Source organism: Eubalaena glacialis, chromosome 14 (genome assembly GCF_028564815.1).
Source record: "Eubalaena glacialis isolate mEubGla1 chromosome 14, mEubGla1.1.hap2.+ XY, whole genome shotgun sequence".
NCBI lineage: Eukaryota > Metazoa > Chordata > Mammalia > Artiodactyla > Balaenidae > Eubalaena > Eubalaena glacialis.
Genome location: NC_083729.1, coordinates 88,079,667 through 88,103,989, shown reverse-complemented (window position 1 = coordinate 88,103,989; position 24,323 = coordinate 88,079,667). Strand labels below are relative to the sequence as shown.

General features: G+C 45.5%; 2 protein-coding genes across 3 annotated transcripts in view; both read right to left on the bottom strand.

Moving 5' to 3' along the window:
- NPAS2 (neuronal PAS domain protein 2) overlaps positions 1-24,323 on the bottom strand; it is a 189,759-nt gene that overhangs the window by 48,579 nt on the left and 116,857 nt on the right. The window contains exons 3-5 of one of the 2 annotated variants that reach the window (XM_061168724.1): positions 23,956-24,104; positions 16,337-16,428; positions 9,144-9,233 (exon numbers count right to left, since the gene is read on the bottom strand). In XM_061168724.1, coding sequence (XP_061024707.1) covers positions 9,144-9,233; positions 16,337-16,428; positions 23,956-24,104 — 331 coding nt within the window. The remainder of the gene's footprint in view (positions 1-9,143; positions 9,234-16,336; positions 16,429-23,955; positions 24,105-24,323) is intronic. The other variant, XM_061168723.1, reaches the window with a different exon arrangement.
- On the bottom strand, positions 9,689-11,226 carry LOC133074712 (protein Njmu-R1-like). Its single transcript, XM_061168655.1, is given in 4 exon segments — positions 9,689-10,201; positions 10,311-10,493; positions 10,495-11,004; positions 11,221-11,226. Coding segments are annotated over 4 exon segments (1,212 nt in total).

The following is a 24,323-nucleotide window of genomic DNA, read 5'->3' as shown; positions in this document are numbered from 1 at the left end:
ACCACGTAGTAAGCCCTGGGAGGGGCCGGCGAGGCAGGCGAGAGCCCTGGAGGTGGGGTGTGAGAGCCAGCTCTGCCCTCCAAGCTGCACTTTGCTTGACGGAAAGACGAGGGGGCTGTGAGGGTGACACGAGCTGGTTTGAGTCAGCTGCCGATACAAGGGCGCACGGCAAATGCCAGGCGTGATGGGGGTTACTAACCATGTAGGAAACAATTCCAAGTTTTCTTGTTCCTTCCCATGATAACGTGTGTCCCCTGCCTGCCTCACCCCTGTACCCCTGACATCGGATGGTGCTTGGCCTTCAAGAAAAACATGTTGATGAACTGAAAAAACAACATGGCAAGTGCTCTGATGGAAGTAAAAACCAGGCGCCTGGAGAACTCTGAGCATGGGGTGCCGGATCCAAAAGGACGGGGTAGGGGAGCCTCCCAGGGACAGTTCCCACCCTCTAGTGGCCTGGGGAGGAAGGGAGCACAGGAGCCAGGCTAGAGGCGGTCGAAGTCTGAACAGGTCCAGGGAAGGGGAGACACAGAGGAAGGGGCCGCGTGCAGACGACTCAGCCAACACCACCATCCAACGGACACCAACTCAGGGTGCCGTGTGCCAGCCGCGGCTTCCGGCACCGGAGGGAAGCACAGCAAAGGGGGCAAGTCCCTCCCCTCCTGCAGCCATGGTTCCAGGACTGTGAGCATGTGCTTGGTGGCTGAGGAAGGGCAGGGCAGGGCGGGAGTGGAAGGAGGGACTTGGGGGTCCCCAGGCTCCCTGCTTGGATGCACCTGTTTTGATCTCTGTGGACTCTGCAATCCCCCCCACTAGCTGTGCTACCATTTTCTCATTCTGGCTTTCTCCAAGTTCCTTCTGATGTTCTTGACTTTATTTTAAGCCCAATCCCTTTAGTTTTTTAGAACATGACTAATGCTCACACGTGACAGTACTCTCTCTTCTTAAAGACATTTCAGATACTTGAAAATGCTAACTCCGTCACCGCACGGTCTTTTCTCGGAGGGCCAGTCAGAAGCCCACTTCCCTGATGGCGGGGGTGGCAGAGCGCGGGGTGGGGGGCCGCCTGGCCTCGCTGCTCCTGTGGGACACGGTTGGCAGGTCACAGGGCATCTCAGGTGACAAGTTCTGCACAGAATAAAGACCAACACTGGAGGGTGGAGGGAGGCGGGGGTCCTGAGGGTTATGAGTTGACACACGAGGAGGGCTCAGAACACACTTGGCAAACAGCAAGCTCTTTCTACGCCTTTGCTCTTATACTCCTATTAGGCCATTTCCATGTGCTGGAAACCAACACGAACAATGATATTTTGAGAATTTAAACCCTAGTGCTTACAGGAGAGTAAATTATATCTGCAATTGAACTGTCCCTTGAATGCGCTGAGCTCTGTTTATTAAAATCATGGCAATTACAGAGACGAGGGAGGGAAGGCACCATCCTCACAGCTGAATCACCTTATCAGGAACATCATTTACCTGTTGGAGGCGGGAGGTTCTCCAGCCAAACTTATTGCTATGCCCTTGGCTACTTTGTCAAGAATCTGGCCCTTTTCTGAGTTTTGCACTAAATGCCTGCTCTAAATCCCCAACAGCACTTCTCCTACCTTTCCTCTGGAGGCCCTGTGACAGCCTGGGGAGGATGTGAACAGACAGGAAGCATATTCCTCTCTCTGTCTTTTGAACCCACAGCACCGGTGCAGTCGCATCAGCAAAGTTAAATGAGCCTGCACAGGAGTCCACAGGCTGGCCGGCTGAGCTGGAAGCGGGCTGTGTGGACGTCCAGTTCAGGATGTCCCCAAGGGGCCCCAGCAGTTCTGACTGGAGATCTGTGTTGGCCACGGTTAGAAGGGGGACCGGTGAGAAGCCTCATGCTGAGAAGAGGCAGGACTGGGCTCGGGAAGCAGACAGGGCCCTGGGCTCCCGAACGACCAGGGCGTGGGAGGCATATGTGATCTGCTTTGATTCAGTTTAGATTCAGAATCAAACTGACGGCCAAACAGGAATGCTTTCCAAAGACAGTATAGAGAATAGCTTCGACCCGGGAGGAGTGAAGAATGAATTCAGGTAGAAAAAGGACCAACTCTAAAGACTCTCTCTGTTCATCAAAAGACCCTAAAGAGAGGGAAAGGCAAACCACAAAGCGAGATCAGATATTTGCGACACATAGACCTGTGGTATAAGCCCGGAATGAAGGGTCAGTGTGATATGCTGCCTTGTCATTTGGCAAAACTGAGAGGGCCTTGACTGGACCAACCAAAATCCTCCTCCCCACTCTAACGGAAAGTTCCTTCTTGCCACCGGTAAGGTCCCCTAGGCTAAACAAGCCTCCTGACTGTTGGGGGTGGAGAGAAGCAGCCGCAGTTACTGTTCATCCTGCAAGTGGGTTTCAGTGCCCTGCCAGCCAATCACATCCTCCGTGGGAAGCAGGGGGCACCCCACCCTCTTGCTACTACCACATCACCCCTGCTTGTTCACTCCATTCCCAAGTGCAGCCCTGTGCGTCCCTGCATGGCACGCGGTACGCCCCTCCCTGGGGCTGTAAGTACATGTGATTAATACACCGTCAATTAGTACACCATCTCACCTGTCCAGTATCGGCTGTTGTGTGTTTGGCCATCCCTGTCACCCTAGGGCAGAGGGACGAGGAGGCGATTAAAACCATACCCGAATTGGGCGATTGGGATTGACATGTATACACTGATGTGTATAAAATTGATGACTGATTAAAAAAAAAAAAAAAAAAAACCATACCCGATAGAGGACTAGCAGGGAAAGAACGCTTACAAATCATTACACAAAAGACCCAGACAATCCAGTAGGAAAACGGCAAAATACCTGAAAGAGCATTTCATAGAGAAAGGAAATCCAAATGGCCGACAAACTGTGCAAAGACACTCAGTCACACCAGCAACTGGGAGAAAAGCAAATCAAGACTCCATGAGATGCCTTCGCATGCTAGGTTGACAAAAACTGACAATTCTGACAATACCAAGTTCTGGTGACATGGAGGAGCTGGAACTCTCCACCCCACTGCTGGATGGTGGAGTGGTGCCATCACCATGGAAACAACTCGGTATCACCTAGTAAGGGTGATGGGTTCCTACCCCACAACCCAGCAATCTTACACACAGTCAGCCCTCTGAAGGATGCTTGCAAATGTTCATCAGGAAATACATACAGACATCCACAGACACACCCTCTCAGAGTTCCACACTGGCCTGGGGGCAGGGATTGTAGCATGTGCCTACAGCAATGAGGACAAACCAACGACAGCTACTCTGGACGGTGTGAGACGACGAATCCCTTAGCAAAGCTGAGCGAAAGGAGAGGTCACCAGAGTACACTTCCTATGACTTTGTTTACAGAAAGTTAAACCAAAGGTCATACTAAATTACGTGATTAATGATGAATTAAAAGTTGGCAGAATTGCAGAGAGAAACAAGGACACGATGATGTGGAAATGGTCATCTCTAGGTGGAAGGGGGTGGTGTGATGGGAAAGGAGCAGACAGGAGCTTCTGCGGGCCTGGTCATGCTCTGTTTCATACCCTTGGTGACAGCTACATGTATGCTTGCGCTCACCTTATCATTAGTTTTAAAACAGAACCTATGTTTTATACATAGTTCTGCAGGTATGATACAGAAAGATCCAAAGGCACATAAAAATCAAACAAATCTAACTGGCAACCTGGACCCTTTTAACCTGTGATCAACTCTGAGCTGCAGCCACACCTCCCTCTGGGGGCCCCTCCTAGACAGAGCATCCACCCAGGTCCGCCCTGACATGAAGCCACCTCTGACAAGCTGACCTGGACCAGGTGGGCTCTCCCAGCAGGTGAGGACACGTGGGTGACGGAGGGCAGAGGGATGTTTCCTGGAAAGCCCTGCATGGCCAGGGACTTGCTGCTGCATTTCATGGTATCATAAGCCAGGCGCTCTGTCTTCCTCCTCTGTGACCTCTTCTCCCTGCTGTGACCCCTGCCCCAGGAACTTGGCCCACTGTCCCCTTTGACCTTGTACTTCCAGCCAGAGCTTTTACTTGGAGAAACAGCATTACACAGAGGTATTTTTTTGGTGAGTAGATTTCTCCAACTTTATAGTCACTCTGTGCCTTAGATTTTTGGGGGGGATGGGGAAGTTGTGTTATCCACGCCTGTATTTCTCACTTCTGAGGCACTGCCCACTTGTGCCAAGCTGTTTGCAACTGCTTTCGATGCAGGAGCCCCATTTTCACCCAGTCCCTCATTCAGGGAGCATTCGGGCACGTGGGTATCTGCTCGGGGCTGGGGACAGGGCTTCTGCCTGACGAGCGAAGTGTGATCCAGCTTCTTAGGCCAACATCGCATTCATTAACAGATCGGAAAAGCAATCCGGGAAGTCAAATTTTCTAAAAAATCAACGTCCAAACAGGAAACACAGACTGTGCCCACTTTGGGTGTCATTTGGCTCTGCCTCAGCCATACTCTTTCCCAATTATGTCCAAGGCATGTGATGCTCGCCCCTTGGATCTTTATCCTGAAAGGTTTTCATGCAGAGGCCCCTTGAGGCCCTGGTCCTCCATCAGCATGCTCATCTGCCAGCCCAGGTCTCTTCCTTGACCGCCTATGTTAATTCTAGATGCCAAAATGTGCTGGCGTCACCACCACGGATAAGTTTTGACTTTCCCTTAAAATCATTTTCTGCTTTGAGCTATTTTCTTCTTTCTTTTCTCTGTCAAACTGGAAAAGAAAGTTCTAGGATCTTTCATCAGGAAATTGCTGTACAAAAATCTATTGTGCGAACTTTGGAGTGTCTGAGTTTCTAGTGGTAGGAAGGACACACAGAGAGATGCTGAGACTTTCGACAGACTTAGAAGAAGAAAGAAATTCTTGCTGCTCTTCCCCCCGCCCCCCAATTGCCAATGGTCCCCCAAACCCAGGCCACACAGGGCGGGACCCAACGCCTGGCATGCCAGCCCGTGATGCCAACAGGGGCGTCCCTGCTACCGTGGGGCTCTTGGCCTCCTGGCCCCAGCCCGCTGCCTCTGCTGGCCGTGCCTCGATTGATGGCTGCCTCTTCCACGAGACAGGACATTGCCTTCCAGGTCCTCATCCTACCTCTGCTCAACACCCACCCCACCAGAGAGCATTCAGCTTCACGCTGTCACATGTAGATGTCCGAGTGGTGGGTAAGCACCAAGTTCTGGGGTCAAAGTGTCCGAGTTCAAATCCCAGCCCCACCACGTGCTGGCTGTGGGACCTCAGCTGCTCTGTGTCTCGGTCTGCTCATCTGTGAACAGGAGTAAGTGCCTATTTCATAGAGTCATCATAAGGACCAATAAGTATAAGGAGAATGGACCTTCTAAGTGCTTTAACCATATTAATGCATAGCAGGGACTCTTAATAGTGCCTGGTACATAGTAAGTGCTCAATAAATATTGGCTACCTTTTTATTAGTCTTTAATGGCTTAACAGATGAAATCTCTCAACAAAATTGCAAACCCTTAAGGTTTAAAGAATCTCATACGGATTTGCAAATGAAGCGACTGACAAGGGATTAATCTCCAAAATATACAAACAGCTCATGCAACTCAATATCAAAAAAACAAACAACCCAATCAAAAAATGGGCGGAAGATCTAAATAGACATTTCTCCAAAGAAGACACAGAGATGGCCAAGAGACACATGAAAAGATACTCAACATCACTAATTATTAGAGAAATGCAAATCAAAACTACAATGAGGTATCACCTCACACCAGTCAGAATGGCCATCACCAAAAAAATCTACAAACAATAAACGCTGGAGAGGGTGTAGAGAAAAGGGAACCCTCCTACACTGTTGGTGGGAATGTAAATTGGTACAGCCACTGTGGAAAACGGTATGGAGGCTCCTTTAAAAATTCAAAAATAGAGCTACCACCTATGACCCAGCAATCCCACTCCTAGGCATACATCTGGAAAAAACTATAATTTGAAAAGATACATGCATCCCAATGTTCATTGCCCCACTATCTACAATAGCCAAGACCTGGAAACAATTGAAATGTCCATCAACAGAGGAATGGTTAAAGAAGATGTGGTATATATACAATGGAACAATACTCAGTCATAAAAAAGAATGAAATAATGGCATTTGCAGCGACATGGATGGACCCAGAGACTGTCATACTGAGTGAAGTCTGACAGAGAAAGACAAATATCATATGATATCACTTACATGTGGAGTCTAAAAAAATGGTACAAATGAACTTATCTACAAAACAGAAACAGAGTCACTGATATAGAAAACAAACTTATGGTTACCAAGGGGGAAAGGGTGGGGGAGGGATAAATTCGGAGGTTGGGATTGACATATACACACTACTGTATATAAAATAGATAACTAATAAGGACCTACTATATAGCACAGGGAACTCTACTCAATACTCCCTGATGATCTACATGAGGATAGAATCTAAAAAAGAGTGGATATATGTATACGTATAACTGATTCACTTTGCTGTATAACTGCAACTAACACAACATTGTAAATAACTATACTCCAATAGAAATTAAAAAAAAAAAAAAAGAACCTCATATGGGCCATTTGAATCACTGCATTGTCTGTGGACAGGTCCTGGGCTTGTACTGAGTAATAAGCAAGTTTGAACTGAAGTGAACTAAACTGAAAGCAGAATTCCTAAATGGCAACCCAAATCCTCAGCATCAGAAATGCACTAGGTAGAGAGATGGCGAGTTTGGGCTCTGCGCTCAGTGGGCCTGGTCTCAGCCCTGCTCTTCTCCTCGCCGGCTGGGCCACCTCGGTCTCATCCTCTGTCAAGCGGAGGTGACAGGGCAGCTGTGTGATGGGCACCAGGGAAGTTTCTCGTCCACCACTAGCAGGGATACAGCGAATGCTAAGTAAAAAGGGGGAAGAAGATGACGATTTGGGTAAAAACTGGACAATGTAAGCTACAAGTAAATAGAAGTTAAATGTGGAGATTGTTCATCCTGGCCTCACCTCCACTGGGGAGCGTGAGGGCTGACTCGGTGTGTGTCTGGGTCCACGGATAGGCCCTTAATAAGCATTCAAATGGGTCTGGCATTGACAAATGAGAGTTGGGGTCATTTCTGGCCCTTCCAGAGTAAGAAAATAATTCATAAAGGTGATGCTAAGTTGCTCCAGAATTTCAAATCAGAATTCCCAGCTTACTAAGTCCCCTCTGCCACATATGGCAACTGGGTCATCAGGTAATTCCAAGAGTAGAAATCAGAACAGTGCAAATCCTGTTTCCCCAAACAGCTCTGGGTCACTCCCAGGCCATTCTGGAGTTGACACCTGTTTGCTTTCCATCAGCGTCGCTCACTGCCAGATCCCGTCCACTCAATACAAAACCCAACGCCCTCCAAAGAAGCACCCCAACTCCTCAGATCAGCCCAAAGAAGCCGTGCTGATTTGATGGGGTCTCATCACTACTCCAGCATGAGACGAAAATCAAGATGAAACTGCTTTCCCGACTCCTTAGGGCTGAGTGAGAACCAGCCTCTTCTGACGGCTCTCAGAGGAGAGAACCCCCAGCCTCGTGCACCCTGGAAATGGGCTGAACCACAAAGGTCAGATGGATTCAGAGTAATGCAAAGGTATCTGCCTTGCAAAGTAAAAAATGCTTTTCTGGGCTACAACACACAGTGACCCACAAAGGAAAAACATGGACGGTGGTTTTGATCTACACACAGCATTGTTTGCAGGAGCAACGGGGGCGGCGAGTGGCTTCTGAGGAAAAGAATGATCCAGGACGATGTGGAATCCTGGGCCATTAGGGAAGCTGGGGTCATCATCGCCAGCGGGGGGGCGGGCGAGCTGCCCACACAGCAAGGCCACAGTGCTCCCGGGCAGGCGCGGCTAGGGAGAGGCCACCATGGTCCTCCAGCATCACCCGGCCAGCGATTCCCTACGAGCAGGCACCCAGGGCAGCTGCCACCCTCCTCATCTGTGTCCTGGCCGCGCATCCACCCACGTGTGGCAGTCGGGGGGGGCGGCGCTCAGCAGTTTGGCAGGGCTTTTTGGGAGGAGAGAGAAGAGAGGACATTTTATCCCAATCAGTCCCACAGGTGTTCCTGGTACAGCTTCCTTCCAGGTCGGTCTCTGTGGGAATAAACGACGGTGTGGCGGGAAACGGAAGGCTGGCCAGACGCCTCCGAGGCGCCCTCCAAGGTGGACCCTCCACCAGCCGGGTGCTGCTCTGTGAGTCAGAGCATCCTGACAGGGGTACCAGGGAGCCAGCGAGGCTCAGGCTGAGAGGAGAGAGTGTGATGGAAGATGGGAGGGGGGAGGGAGAGGGGGTAAGGGGGGAGGGGGAGGGGAGGGGGAGGGGGAGGGGGAGGGGAGGGGGGAGGGGGAGGGGAGGGGGGAGGGGGAGGGGGAGGGGGAGGGGAGGGGGGAGGGGGAGGGGAGGGGGAGGGGGAGGGGGAGGGGGAGGGGGAGGGGGGAGGGAGGGAGGGGGGAGGGGAGGGAGGGGGAGGGAGGGGGAGGGAGATGGGGGCGGAGGGCCCGGGACCACACGGCACTCGCCCTCCTCCGCGCCCCACCTGGCTCCCCGGGACAGGACGGCAGAGCTTGCCCTCCTGCCCGAACCCTCCTTGTTCCTCAAGTCCTTCCTGGTCCAACAACATCTTCCCAGAGTATTTCACTCTTCTCCTCCCGCCATCATCCCTGGCACTGAACCCTTACCACCAGCAAGCGTCACAACCTACTGCATCTCAGTTACATCTCCAGCGACCCCCAAACCCCCTTCTGTCCCCAGCCGTCGGTGCACATCCCTCCACCAGCTCTCAGGGGACCCTGTCTTTCTTTGCAGGTGTCTGTCAGCCTCCGTAAAGGCTCTGAGCTCTGCTAACTGTGCCGTAGGCTCACGGCTCCTGGGTGGTTTCTGGGGCACTGGAGGGTCAGGACCTGCACCACAGCCCCCGTTCCAGGTCTTGCTCGTTCCAGGATGACACAGGCCTGCACCCGCCTCCCTCGGGAAGCCTCCGAAGCTTGGCCTCGGCCTGGTGGAGGGCACTCCTTGACCCTCCTCACACACAGACTCCCGCACACCTGCAGTGCCCCGGCTCTGATATCTGAATGGTTCTCGAGGAAAGAGGATCACACGTACTGGCAAAGGCCATCAGAACAGAAACTCACCGGTAAATGCCCAAGGAGAGGCGTGATGCTGTCAGAAACGTAGAGGATGCTGCCGTCCGTCGTCACAGCGATGATGAAGCCGTCTAATGCCTGCAGAAAACACAACAGGTGAAGGCTCCTCAGTCATGCTTTTAAGGACGAGAGGGCCCCCAAAGCCAAGGACCCTGGGTTAGGACGCCAACTTTATTTCATAACCCTTCAAATATTTTCACGACTAACCTCACAGCACTTTCCTGTCTGGCACATAAGGCGGTTTCTTACACAGAATTTGTCTAGCCCAGGCAAACTGCTTGCAAAGCACAAAAAGGCTCAGTGAAAAACGGGACCTATTGGTATCATGAAACAGAATTTACCCATGGCAATTACCTAACTAGTTTTTTTTTTTTTAATGTCTAATTAGGTTTAATCTTAAAAGTACAAAACGAAAAAATCTAGAATGTGTTTCAAATAATCTGAAATAGCAATCCTATGACAGTTATAACAACTGCAATTTCAAACACCAAGGCTTGCATAACTTCACAATGTAATCATCTCAAAACATGTGATCAAAAACTTTGGGCAGGGGCTTCTTTCATAAATCCTTCGAGGATAGCTACCACACTTTTGGCTTCGGGCATTTCTTCGTGTTCCACTTTAACAATCTCCAAAAGGATACCTCCACTACCACAGTTCTTTAGGAACATGAAACATTGAAACAAAGCATAATGATTCATTTCAGCCTGCCAGATAAATCTCTTCAAATTATCTGCTTCTTGTATGGCTTTTAGTTTAAAGTTCTCCAGGACTTGCCAAAAAAGAAAAGGGTTACCTCCGTCAGCACCATTCAAAAAAGCCTGCATTCCATCCTCACAAGACCAGTTGCTTCCTGCGCCGTGGAACTGAGGCTGGGAGCTACTACAGTCGATGATCACGGACTTAAGCTGCTCCTCCGTGGCCATGCACAGAGACGTCATGGTGCCTTCGTGAATAAGGCCTTGGAGACTGGCCACACTCAGAAACCTGTGAATGTCTCTTTTTGCTTTTTCATCTGATTCTTTAACCTCAACACGAGTATATAACTCAGAACAGCGTGTAGCAGAAAGGTAAGCTTCTCCTGAAAGAGATGAACCACCCTTTGGACTGGGCATACAACATCCTCAAAACAGCTGCTCGGGTAGGACTGTGAACAGCGTGTAGCAGGAAGGTAAGCTGCTCCTGAAAGAGATGAACCACCCTTTGGACTGGGCATACAACATCCTCAAAACAGCTGCTCGGGTAGGACTGTATGTGGTTCTCCCCACCCCTTTCCTCACAATTCATGTTATTTTTCAGCCCTTGAATATACTTGTCCAATTCAAGCCTGAAAAGCTCAAAGTCCTTTTTCAGACCCTCCTCAAAAGCAGACCGTATACTCAAGAGTTACGTCCACAGTCCGTTGTTGCTGTTTAGGGAAGCAGTTTTTCTTGTGGAAAAGGCAGTAATAACAACCGACTCTGTAACCTGGAGTTCTCAGCTCCACAGATGCAACATTCCCCAGCCCTTCAAAGACTGCTCCCTTAGAAAGACGCTCAGCAATGAAACTGCGCAGCTCTGGCTCCACTTCAGAGGGTAGATTAGCATCCGCCAAGGAGAGGCTGAAATCATCACCAGAGGGAGTTTCTGCATCTGTGCCACTTGGGCTTCCACCATCACTGTCCGCTCGCTGCCGTGCCAATCTGCTTCCGCGGTAGCTGTAGACACAGTAGTGGCTGCTGGGCAGCAGCTTGAGTCTCCGCTCCTCGGCGGGGACACCCTCCTTGCTGCTGTCTAGCTCCTTCTCATCCCCATCCAGCGATTCCTGCAAGGAGGGGAGCGTCGCGGCGGCCTCTGACCGGCCCTGTACCTAAGTAGTTTTAACGATAAGCGTACCTTTGGGCCGAATCAGAAATATCACAATTACCCATTAAAAGATGTCAGTGATATTTTACGGTCCTTGTCCTCCTATCCCCAATATCACTTTGAGTTCACTGGTAAACATTTACTAAAAGATATCAGACCTCACAGAGGTATTATAAAAAAGAAAAACTGTGCCTGCTGGTTGGCGTAGACCTCTGCTTACATCCATTGCCTTAGAAAGACCTCCTGAAGGAACTGTTTGTAAAGAACATTCACATGAATCCACCAAAGTGAAAGGTAAGGGCCGATGGGGAAGTGCTGTGTAACTCAACTAGATCCATGAGAACAGCTGTCCCTCGGTATCCATGGGGGATTGGTCCCAGGACCCCTGCAGACACCAAAATCCACGAATGCTCAAGTCCCTGAGAGTTGCCCCCATATCCGTGGGCTCTACATTCTCAGATTCAACCAACCTCGGATGCGGAACCCACGGACACGGAGGGCCAACTGTATTTCAAAATAACTGGAAAATTCATTTGTTTAGAAGTTTTCACTGAGTGCCTGCTCTATGCTAGATGCACTGCTCTGGGTGCTCACAAGAGAAAAGACATAGGCCATCCATGATTTCTCACAGACTCACTGACTTTTGTTTTCAGATTCCGTATCAGATGATCATGACGCTCTCGTAAGACACATGAGAAAGGTGATTTCTAAAATTCAGACTCTCTTCAGCAGAGAATGGGGTCATCCTGGCAACTGGCTCTATGGGCACATTGATGAGATGGTGGAGATGCAAAACAAAGTCCATCTCCCCAAAAACAAATTTTTGAGGACGTAATACGCTCAGGCAGACCATCCCTGTAAACTATCACTGTTGCCTCACTGACTGTATTGTTAAAATAGCATCTCCTGCAAATATGGGAATTTTTCCACTTTGGGGGATAAACCCCCAAACTGAAATATGTGTTTAGAAAGTTCTGGAAACATTTTGTATGCACTCAGCTATATCCTCCTAGGGTGTTACTGAGCATCTGCACAGCCAAAGGGCACGGATTCCTTCACGGTAGGAGGGTGTGGCCAAGTGCACGGCAGTAGTAACCGGAAATAGTCCAGTCAGTGTGCAGAGAAGGGCACCCACCATCACCACGCACCAAAGTGGGAAAGAGTTCTTTTCACCAGGAAAATTAACATGTGGGTCATTTACTGTTTAACACTTGCGTACTGCAGGATTTAAGACTGAAAAATATATTAAAGCACATTTCTTAAGTGGACCTCATCCTCTTGGAATTTAACTGTGGTTTTCAACTGGGGGCAAATTTGCCCCCCTCGGGATATCTGGCAATGTCTGGAGACATTTTTGGTCATCAATTCTGGGGTGGGTGTTCCTGGCATCTAGTGGGTAGGGGCCAAGGATGCTTTGAAACATCCCATCTACAACACACAGGATGCGCCTACAACACAGAATTATCAGGTCCAAAATGCCAATAGTGCTGAGCTGGAGAGATCCTGGATCAGATTTATGGCTCATGGTGAACACCGAGGTACATCCTAGTGACCTTTATTTCTTTTTCCCTTAAGTATTTTTCTAAATTAAAAAAAAAAAAATCATATTAGCAGTGCTCCTGGAAGTGAATTTTTTTGAACAGGTGGAGGCACTGTTGATGACGTCAGCTGGACCAGTTTAGAAAAAGTAGATAAGAATACCAGGAAAAGCAGGAGCAACATAAATTCTCCTCTTGCACAGGGAGCCCATGCCCTCTTGAATTTGTAAAGCAAGTGGGTGTTAAAAAGCTGAAGGTATTCATAGATGGAAGATAACGCTCATCAGCCCATTGGCGTTTTCCATCAAATGCACAAGAATTACACCAAGTCACTGCTTTAAGAATGCTCGCGATGGTTTTAGAAGTCCCATCAGTAGCATTTGAGAGGGACTCAATAGAACGTGATTGAAAAGCGATGTGCCCCTCTTACTGCAATGGGGACTCTGGCAGGAGCTTCAGGGACACCAGAGATGCCATAATGGCCCAAGTTTCATACCTGCCACACACCAGAAGGAAATGAAACCACCCCTTTCTGCCAATTCCTGGCTCTGATAGAATGTTTTTTGTCTTCTCTGGGACAACATCTGGGCTAAGAGAAAAGATGGCTGTAGCTTTTCTGAACAAAATTCAGAAATACCACACACTCCCTAATTGCCAGTCAATAAGAGCTTTCCCTTTTTTGAGTTTACTTGTTCCAATGCTTATAGCCACCATCTTGGCCAGTTTACACTCAATCAGCTTGGCTGGTCTGCGACCAAGTCATTTTGTTCTTTCAGATTCCATAACTGTATGAGTTCTCATGGAGTCTGGTTTGGGGCTTTTTTGGGAGAAGAGGGAAGAAGGAGGGATTCACATCCAGACGGCACCAGCAGTGCAGTTCCCTGGGGCCTCACGGGTTCTGTCCTGGGTTTCATCTTTGTTTAAAAAGGAACCTCCTGGTTATGAAGACATGGCATCTGGATTCCTCACACTCCCTGAAATGGCACTGAACAAAGGAGGGGGATATGCAGCTGGAATGGGACACACACTATGGAGAAGTTGCATCCTGGAAAATGAGAGCATCATCCTGTGGGAACCATCATGGGGAAGGTACAGGAGGCTCCAGTCACCCGTCACCTGGTCTGTATCTACTGAGGGGCAAGAGGGTAGAAGAGGAGCCTAAAACAGTCAGAGATAAGTCAAAAGTTCTAGTCAGTGGGTTTCCCATATGTCTCAAAGATACAATTCACCCAGAAGGTCCACTTGTTGTATAGGCTTAATTTCGGGTCCAATTCACTCATCTAGCATGATTTCCTTTAGACTGGCTTTAGGGAGTCTATACTGGGAGCAGAGGAAAGTGCATAAAGCATATCCATACAAATCTAAAATTTTCTTTTTCTAGAAATTCCAGTCTCCTAAGTCTCAGTTCAGCCCAAATTTTTGTCTTTAAAATAAAGACTGTTATAAGAGACAAAGAAGGACACTACATAATGATCAAGGAATCAATCCAAGAAGATACAACAATTGTAAACATATATGTACCCAACATAGGAGCACCTCAATACATAAGGCAAATGTTAACAGACATAAAAGGAGAAATTGACAGTAACACAGTAATAGTGGGGGACTTTAACACCTCACTTACATCAACAGATTATCCATACAGAAAATCAATAAGAAAACACAGGCCTTAAATGACATATTAGACCAGATGGACCTAATTGATATTTATAGAGTATTCCATCTGAAAGCAGTAGAATACACATTCTTTTCAAGTGCACATGGACCATTCTCCAGGTTAGATCACAGGCTGGACCACAAAGCAAGCCTCGGTAAATTCAAGGAAGCTGAAATCATATCAAGCATCTTTTCTGACCATAACGTTATGAGATTAGAAATCAGCTACAAGAAAAAAAAAAACTGCAAAAAACACAAACACGTGTTTTGGAGGCTAAACGATATGCTACTAAACAACCAATGGATCACTGAAAAAATCAAAGAGGAAATCAAAAAATACCTAAAGACAAATGAAAATGAAAACACGATGATCTAAAACCTATGGGACGCAGCAAAAGCAGTTATAAGAGGGAAGTTTACAGCGATGCAAGCTTACCTCAGGAAACAAGAAAAATCTCAAATAAACAACCTAACCTTACACCTAAAGCAACTAGAGAAAGAACAAACAAAACCCAAAGTTAGCAGAAGGGAAGAAATCATAAAGATCAGAGCAGAAATAAATGAAATAGAGACTAAGAAAACAATAGAAAAGATAAATGAAACTAAAAGCTGGTATTTTGAAAAGATAAACAAAATTGATAAGCCTTTAGCCAGACTCAGCAAGTAAAAAAGGGAGAGGGCCCAAATCAGTAAAATTAGAAATGAAAAAGGAGAAGTTACAACCAACACTACAGAAATACAAATGACCATAAGAGACTACTACAAGCAACTATTATACATTGTTAACCTTATAAAAGTCCTGTTTCCTCAAATACTTTTGATACCCTGAAACTCCCTGGGGGGAAAAAAAGTTGTGCTACAGACTCTTTAAGAGGGTTATATGCTACAGGGTTATGTGTTTTAATTACTTTTCCCTAAGAATTAAAAGATAAAATGATTTCTGTGAAGTAGCATAATGATGCATTAATTCAACATGATATTTCACAAGCTCCTCTAAATTTAACATACTTAAAATGCATTGCTTCTGGAGAAAGTTCTGTATTTTCTTTAAATATAGTTCACATGCAGATTTAAGTATCTTTCATTTCATGCAAATGTACATTAATGCTTTTATATTTCATAATATTTGGACATCTTCATTCTGGCATTTTCTTACTCCAGTAACTTTCTGTTTTCTGCACAGTTAATCTATGTAAATTAACGTTTACATCAGTCTTACATAGGCACATAAGATGAGATCTAGACAGACAGATCCCAAAGAGCCATTCTCTAAAACCCTGCCAGGAACCACTGACACAGCCAGTGTCTAACTTCCTCTGGCTGAACCCATTCGTCCCAGGTTTCTTCTTCTAATTCAAGGGCCCAGACATGCCATGTCTGGGGCTTTCTCTCTGTCCACCATTGTATCCGAACACTCCCAGTCTTATCCCCAGTTCAGAAGTCAGCATCATCTGGATGTTTGTGCAGTGACTTATCTTCATCTGTACTGAGAAGTTTCACCCATAGAGAAACGTGATGCTGAAGAAGGCCAGGCACTCAGATCAGTCAGATTTCCTCAAATCCAGCCCAGCAGATGGGCGTGGGCCCTTAACTTTCCGGAGGAAGAAATGTGAGCATCCTTCTTGGCACAGAGAGACCACGTGCTGGGTGGGGAGGCACAATCACGTATGGCTGATATCCACATGTCATGTTGATGGAATAGGAGCTCAAGTTAAAAGCATTATTTTAAAAGAAGACTTTTGCTTTCAAAATGTGTCCTACTAAGGGAAAAATATGTAATTGCTGCATTATATTCTACATAAATACAGGGCAGAGACGTAATCCCCTCGCTCTCCCTACCTCCAACTCTGTTCCTGCCTGGCTCCCCCACTAGGTGTCCTCTGGTTGGGAGATGTGAGTGGGCCGGCAGTCACCATGGCAACGGTACACACTTGTATTGAGTTTGGGGATTCTCGCTTCTACTGCCCAACTCAGTAGCCAAAACATAAGCAAGAGCAGGCAGATTTTTCAAGAGTCTATCTGTTCCCAGCCCTCTTTCCAGGGTCAAGAACAGTTGTTTACTTTGGACACAGGGTCTTATCTGGAACAAGCAGCTACATTTTAATTTGCAACCCATTAAGCTAATTGGAAAGCGCATTTCACCTCCAACATCAGCTGGGTGAATTCTTCATTACTGAGGAATGAAGGTTTCCAGTCCTGCTGAATGTCACAGATTTCCGTTTGCGCTGAGACTTCTAAAAAAAAAAGCATAAACAAGCTTTTAGATGGGAAGGCACCTAGAAATTGGAATTAACAGATGAAGCACACATTATTTCTATGTGATTTTGTGTAAATGTGTAGTTTAATGAAAGAAGCTGATATAAGGACTTAGGTTACTCTGATTTCTGAGGACTGGGTGCTTTGGATACAATGCGCTTAAAAACACCTCTTGACGTTTTCACACCCCTTTAATGAAGCTTCTGTGAGGAGAGAACCCCACCCTCTGCACTGGGTATACTGCCTACAATTAGCAGGTAGCACCATGCCCTTGAATTTCGATATGACAAAGCCCATCGTCAGTGGTTGGAGTTAGGTGGTTGCCACCTCTCAAGGCAACAGGAACAAGGACAGGGATGGAGGGTCGCATCCTTGAGCTGCTTCTTCATGGTCAAGGCGAAACAAAATGCTTTAGCGAGCTGGTATTTTCAAAATTCCGGAAACATCTTAGGTGCGTAGTACCTAACCTACTGTGTCTGTGCAGATTGTAATCTATTTTTCAGCATTTCCAGTTCCTGAAGTATAATGTGCTATACAAATACATGTTACTTAGCTGCTTTTAAGGCCAGGATTTACTCTTCCCAAAACTTTTTTGGGTTAATCTGTACTTTGCCCGTCTCAAGTAACTACCTTGCTTGGAAGACGTTTTTCATATTTGTAAATTTAATAGTCATTGGTCTACACAGGACTCCTTAAATACTCTAGTTCTCCTGCCCTTTTGTCTTTTTTTTTTCTTTATCATAGTTGATGGAAATTGGTTTTTAGTATTCATGATTTAGAATAATTTCCTTCTGCTTCACAATTTGGTGACTTCATGTAAATTTTTAGGATTTTTGTCAAGTTTGGGAAAACACCAATCAAGTTTCTTTCCTATAAAAACTGTAAGATTTCAGGGCATTTCACTTTTTTTTGGTTTACTGACTAATCTTCAAAGCTCTTTTTTTGTTGTTTTTTGATTTTTATTTTTATACAATTTTTAAAGGTTACTTTCCATTTACAGTTATTATAAAATATTGGCTCTATTCCCTGTGTTGTACAATACATCCTGGAGCCTATCTTACACCCAGTAGTTTGTGCCTCTCACTCCCCCCAGCCCTGTATTTTCTACCCCCTCCCACCGCCACTGGTAACCACTAGTTTGTTCTCTATATCTGTGAGTCTGCTTCTTTTTTGTTATATTCACTAGTTTGTTGTATTTTTTAGATTCCACATATAAGTGATACCACACAGTATTTATCTTTCTCTGTCTGACTTATTTCGCTTAGCATAATGCCCTCCAAGTCCATCCATATTGCTGCAAATGACATTATTTCATTCTTTTTTATGGCTGAGTAATATTCCCCTCTATATATGTACCATATCTTCTTTATCCATTCATCTGTCATTGAACACGTAGGTTGTTTCCAGGTCTGGCTTCTGCCTTTTTGAAAGAGGGTGCTTTATTAATAAAATATCTCTGATAAGATTATTACAGGGAGCTCAAATGCTATACTGAATATATTTGTTTTTCCTTCAGTTTATCCTCCATCTTTAACCAATGTTTTGCTCCACTTTACGTAGTAAGAGGTTTCTTTAGGGGTTATTTTCTTGGTGCTAAGAAAAACCCACGTAGCTATGATTTCTCTCTTTACCTCAGAGAGAATCATATTCTGTTCAACAACTTCCTAGAAAATGCAAATTGTTCAGGCAGATAAGCTATAAACTTAAATGAGGAGAGACATTTCAAGGCCTTCTCCTTTGACGTTGTGTTGTTGGTAGTTTCTCTGCAGGGAGTTTGGCGAGTTCATCCTTCCATCTGAGTGAAGGGATGTGAATGAACTCAGTGGTCACTCCTGAATGAAGATGCTGTGAAGGGTGAGTTACATGTGTGACTCTGTAAACGTTCCCGAGTTCAGTCACCCCGCATTCCCTGCGGGGAAGAGATCTCCCTTCTCGATTTCTGAAAGAATATTTGCTGCTGTTGCACACAACTGAAGTTTTGTCTTTCATGATTTGAAAGGAGCACAAAAGAGCCACTAACAGCTGTTGGTCACTGAACACAGGAAGAAACCCAGGAAAGGAAACCGTGGTGGACAGGCAGTCAGCCAACGGCACTGAAGGGCCACCAGCAGGGAACAGTATGGGGACCCCTCTCGGCTGGTGCCACTGTGGCCACAGGCTGTGCCCAGTGAAAGGCACCCTGGGAAGCAGAGGCCGGGCGCAACACACACATCTGGGCCAGTGATCGTTCTGGGGTCCCAGCTGAGCCAGAGAGGAGAGGGTGAAACTCCCAGTTCCTCAGATCAATGACTGCAACCCTTTGACCACTTAGAAAAGAGATGGACTGCGGCTATGCTTATCAACTAACCCATAAACACCCTCCCCCTTTTCCCAACACATACGCTCATCTGTAAAATTCCTCTGACCATTAGGATCAAACTGTAGATTAATCGTTTGTCTAGGAGAAGAGTCTTTCTGGCAGCCCAAATCTGATATAGACAAGGACAATCCAACTTAATGGTAAAGGAAATGAAAGACCCATTTCTTTTAGATCATTCAGTATGACTAGATACTTTCTAAAACAACAGCATAATAATACTGAAAGCTGCCATTTCATTCACTTTGATTTTCAATAATCTGATTACAGCCCTTGCAAGTTAAGGCTCCATCCATAGCATGTTAAAAAAATATACAGATAAAATGTCTCCGGCAAGTTAAACTGGGAAATCGAACTCAGTGTTATAATCACATCTCTACTGGCATTTTACGGGAACAGTATTACAAGCTATAGGTGACAGGGCAGGATTAGCAAAGCAATATTGTCAGAGTGGTTTCTAAACAGCAAGTGAAGCACAATCACCTAGGAGCAAGTCTGCAGGGAAACATTGCAATCAGAAGCTGAACCCCCAAAGTCTGCCATAGCTTAAGTTGTACTTGTGCCCTAGAACGCTCACCTCCCAATAGCTCATGCTATGCATGAACAAGCAGGTACGACTTTGGGTTATATATGGTCAAGGAAGAGTCTGGAAAATGGGGCAGAAAATAGGCTGGATGGGGTAACTATTACCCTGTCCAACAGGGACATCTGTCCTCGTTCTGCTGCCATCTCCACCCCGCCCCCGCTCACTAAGGCAGACATATTGGAGGGGCAAGGTTGAGGATGAGGATTTGATGTTGGGAGAAAAGGACATTGAATCAGCTGAGACTCGCACAGGAAGAGGAACGCACACAGGTCAACCTGGTCTTGTAGAAGTAACATTTCGACGGGTGTGGCTAAGGCTGCCCAATATGCCTTGCTATTTACATAGTTTAGGGGTTTCTCTCCTGTAATAGATACTGATGACACAACATTTCCCTACAGAGAAACACGGTCAGATTCTCATTTTGATTTGGATTACTTCAAAGAGAAAAAGTATGCATTCCAGGATCAAGGTTTATCTCCCAAGCTGAGAAAATAGGGATGCTTGACAGATTATTGAGGAAAGAGCTAAATAATTATAACGACTACCTGCACCTAATCATCATGCCTGATGTATCACGTGGCCTACCTTCAGCGTGAAGGCAGAAAGCACATCTAAATCCACAGTTCTTAACCCTGGCTGCATGCTGGAGTCACCTGGGCAGCTTTAAAAATACTGATGCTTAGGCCTGACCCAGGGGTGAGCTGGTAAAAGGCTCTCCACACCCACAACAGTAGTGTTTGCCTGTTTTTATGGTGTAAATACTCAGACCCTGGCTGATTTCAAGCTGCCAACTTGATGTCAACTGGCGTGTAAAACTCTTGAAAATTTAACAATCACCTTTTGCAAGCTGGTACGAGCCGGCTCCAGCTCACAACCCGGGTTCCACCCCTAGAAATTCTGAGGTGTTGGCCTGTGAGGTGTGACCCAGTTACATGTATTTTTGAAAGCTCCTCAGGTGATTCTAAGGGGCCACCAAGGGTGAGAGCCAGTAGTCTAAATGGCCACAGTAATAAACAGCTATAGTGTAGCTATGATGTCTCTATCTATAAGAGTCCCATAAATCACGTCTTGTGGAGAAGCAGTACGGTGTAATGTTAAAAACTTGGGCTCTGGAGACAGAATGCCTGGCTTAGATTCTGTACCTTCCTGGCTGTCTGATAATAGTGGCCTAACATCTCTGTGCCTCGGCTGCGTCGTCTGTGAAAAGGTACCAACCCGAAGGGCCGCTGTAAGGCTCAGATGAGTTGCACTCCAGTGAGTTACTCTATGGAGCCCTTAGAACAATGGCTGCCTGGCTCAAGGTGAGCCCCAAATTAATGCTAATCATGCAATCCTCCACTCCACTGCAGATGCTTGTGGAGTTCATGTCCATTTGGATTATAAGTTAAGTTATGTTTTGTTTTTGTTTTTTGCTTTAATCTAAATTTTGGCCCAACCATTATATTTCTCAGTAAAATCTGTCTTGGATTTTCTATTTTCTTCTGAATGTGGAATAAGGATGAGGGAGGTCTGGGGTTGATCCTGGTTGCATTTCAGGGGGCTGTGTGAAGTAGGCCTTAGTCTTAAGAAAAAGGTGAGAGGGACACAGGCACTCCTGGTGGGAGGAGGCTGCATTTCTGCTGACTGATCCTTTCCAGGTCCCAGATTTGACAGTTCTGGAATTCCACAGTGGACAGAGCCCAGCATAAATGTCACACTGATGAACTTGATCTCAGCTGTCCTATTTCTCAGTGGCACTGACCTAGTTTGAGTAATTTGCACACAATATCTTGGTAATCAAACCAACCTGCTCTTTCATTTAGCTAAATCATCATTTAGGAAATATAACCATTCTGCTTAAATTGTTGGGGGCAATCACATATTGCTGCAATACTTTATTGTTCTTGTTCCCGGCTTGATTGTTCTTCCCTGACTTTTAACAAAAGCAATTAACATATTCTTTACTCTCCCCTGGGCAGCTTTGGGGTAAAAAAAGGAGATATATCATTACTGTCACATTTGTAACAGGTATATACAATTATTACAGAAATAGTAAAAGAATAACAAGTATAATGAAACTTTCTAGTGTCCCAGCTGTGCCCTCTTCCATGAAATCATCTTGTCTGGGAAAATGTTCAGTGAAGGAGAAGCATCACGGTAAGCACAGAAGAACTGTAATTATCCCCTCAGTAATCTGACATTTCTGACTTTAAGATGTTTGGTGTCATGGTTAAGGAAAAAAAAAAAAAAAGAATTCTGTTCTTGCTTGTTAGTAGCTCCTGAATCCTCCTAACTCTTCTTCAATTTTTTGGTACCATCCACAGGGGAGCAGTAGTGCAGGGTGGGCCGTGCTCAGAGGTAAAAGGGTTGGAAGGAGAGTAAAATGGAGACAGGATGATTTGAGAAAGACATAAGTTCAAGGATGGATTCAAGTAATAAATTTATATAATGGAATACTAGGAACCAATGAAAATGAATTAGCCATTGCACTGGAAGAACACAGACGTAGTCACACAAACATCATGTTCATAATGTATGATTTCATCTGAGTAAGGGCCCAACAGACGAAACCAATCTCTGGTATTAGAAGTCAGCCAGAGAATACCTTTGGGGAAAGCAGAGGTAAATAGGAAGGGGCAACTATTGGGGAAGCTTCTATTTCTTGACCTGGGTGTTGGTTTCCTGGCTGTATTCACTCTGTCATAACTAATTCAACTGTACAGTTATGATCTGTGTATTTTCTGTATGAGTGTTATGCCTTTATAAAGTATTGAAAAGTTTAAAAAAAAAGAGTGGAGTGCTGGAATAACTAGATAGTCACATGTAAAAGGATGAATTTTGACCCCCTACCTTACTCCATATACAAAAAATTAACTCAAAGTGGATCAAATATCTAAATGTTTAACCTATGGCTTATATCTAACTGCTTAAATTATAGCTTAAAATTATAAAACTCTTAGAGGAAAATATAGATTTAAATCTTCATGACCTTCATCAACAATAGTTTCTTAGATATGATACCTAAAGCACCACCACCACCAACAAAAAGATAAATTGGATATCATCAAACTTAAAACTTTCCTATGTCAAAGGACATCATTAAGAAAGTGAAAAGACAACCCACAGGATGAGGAATGTATTTGCAAATTATATATCTGATAAGGGTCTAGTATCCAGAAATCTTACAACTCAACAGCAAAAACATAAATAATCCAATTAAAAATGGGCAAAGGATTTGAATAGACAGTCTCTAAAGAAGACATACAAATTTGCTGTGTGTCAATAAGCCCATGAAAAGCTCAACATCATTAGATATTAGGGAAATGGAAATCAAAACCACAATGAAATATCACTTCTTATCAACCAGGAAGGCTATAATAAACACACACACACAGTCAGACAATAACAAGTGTTGGTGAGGATGTGGAGAAACTGGAATCTTCATACATTGCTGCTGGGAATGTAAAAATGGTACCGCTGCTATGGAAAACAGTCTGGCAGTTTCTCAAAAATTTAAACACCAAGTTACCATTTGACCAAGCAAATCCACTCCTAGGTATACCCAAGAGAACTGAAAATATATATCCACTCAAAAACTTGTATAGGAATGTTCACAGCAGCGTTATTTAACAGCCAAAAAAGTGAAAATAGCCCAAATATCTGTCAACTGATAAACAGATAAGTGAAGTGGTATATCCTCACAATAGGATATTATTTGGCCATAAAAAGAAATGAAATACAGATACTTGCTAAAATAAGGATGCTAAGTGAAAGAAGCCAGAAACAAAAGACCACATACTGTATGATTCCATTTGTATGCGATGCCCAGAACAGGCAAATCTATAGAGAGAGAAAGTATTCAATAGATCAGTGGTTGCCAAGACTTGGAGGGAGGGTGGAAATGGGAAGTAACTGCTAGTGGGGTACAGGGTTTCTTTGGGGGATGATAAAATTAGATCGTGTCTATGGTTGCACAACCTGTGAGTATACTAAAAGCCAGAGAACTATAAACTTTAAAGTAGTGAATTTTATGCTATGTGAGTTACATCTCAATTAAAAAATGGATTTGATATTAAGTCAATTAATTATTTTTGATTAATTTTTTCCATGGTATTTTTTTTCCATGGTATTAATTTTTTCCTTCTACCTAAACTCTTTGGTAGATGGCCAAAGCGTTTAGGGGCGGTGGCAGCAATGGATGGAGACACCAGTACCGTCTGATCCACTGGAAAATGAATACCTGGGCATGGCAGGTCTATACGAAAAGGCTTTGCTCCAGACATTTTTAATCAAGATGCTCCCATTGTTAGTGTCGCCTTGCTTGGGTTGGGTGCGACCCGTGAGTCTGCTCTGGATTCCCTCCTCTGGCTGAGAAAGCAATTTGGGAGGTGAGTGTCCCGTCCCAAACCTGCTGGAGATAGGGTTTTTCTAGAGGGTGGAGTGCTTTGGAAAGAGGAAACCTATGACGGAGGAGATCGGGTTTGCTGGGGAGAGAGAACCAAGCAGGAAGACCCACTTGATGAAGTCATTGCCAAATGGAAATGGCAGGAACGGAGTAAAAACGGAGAGATGCGTCACCATTACCGTTGTGTTTCTGTAGGAATCCGATGACCTTCTCCAGCACGGTGGTCTTGTCCATCTTCCGCGTGTTGCCAGGCAGCATGGAGCTGAGCTCTTTGATGAGAACATTGAACTGGTCCCGACGTTTCTTCTCAGACTTGTTTCGAGAAGCTCTGTCAACGCAAAATACACAGGTTACTGGAACATTCCACTTCTGGAAGCCTTCCTTACGGGACGGAGGCACTTTCGGTCAGAGTGTGTTCTGCTGAGATCATCTAATCAAAACTTTTCAAGGAAAGAAACGTGCGCCATATTTCCGAGCTGAGTAACGGGGACAGAAAAAATGCTACGCTAGGCTCCTGGCCACAAAGAGAGACAGTATCAGTGAGTCC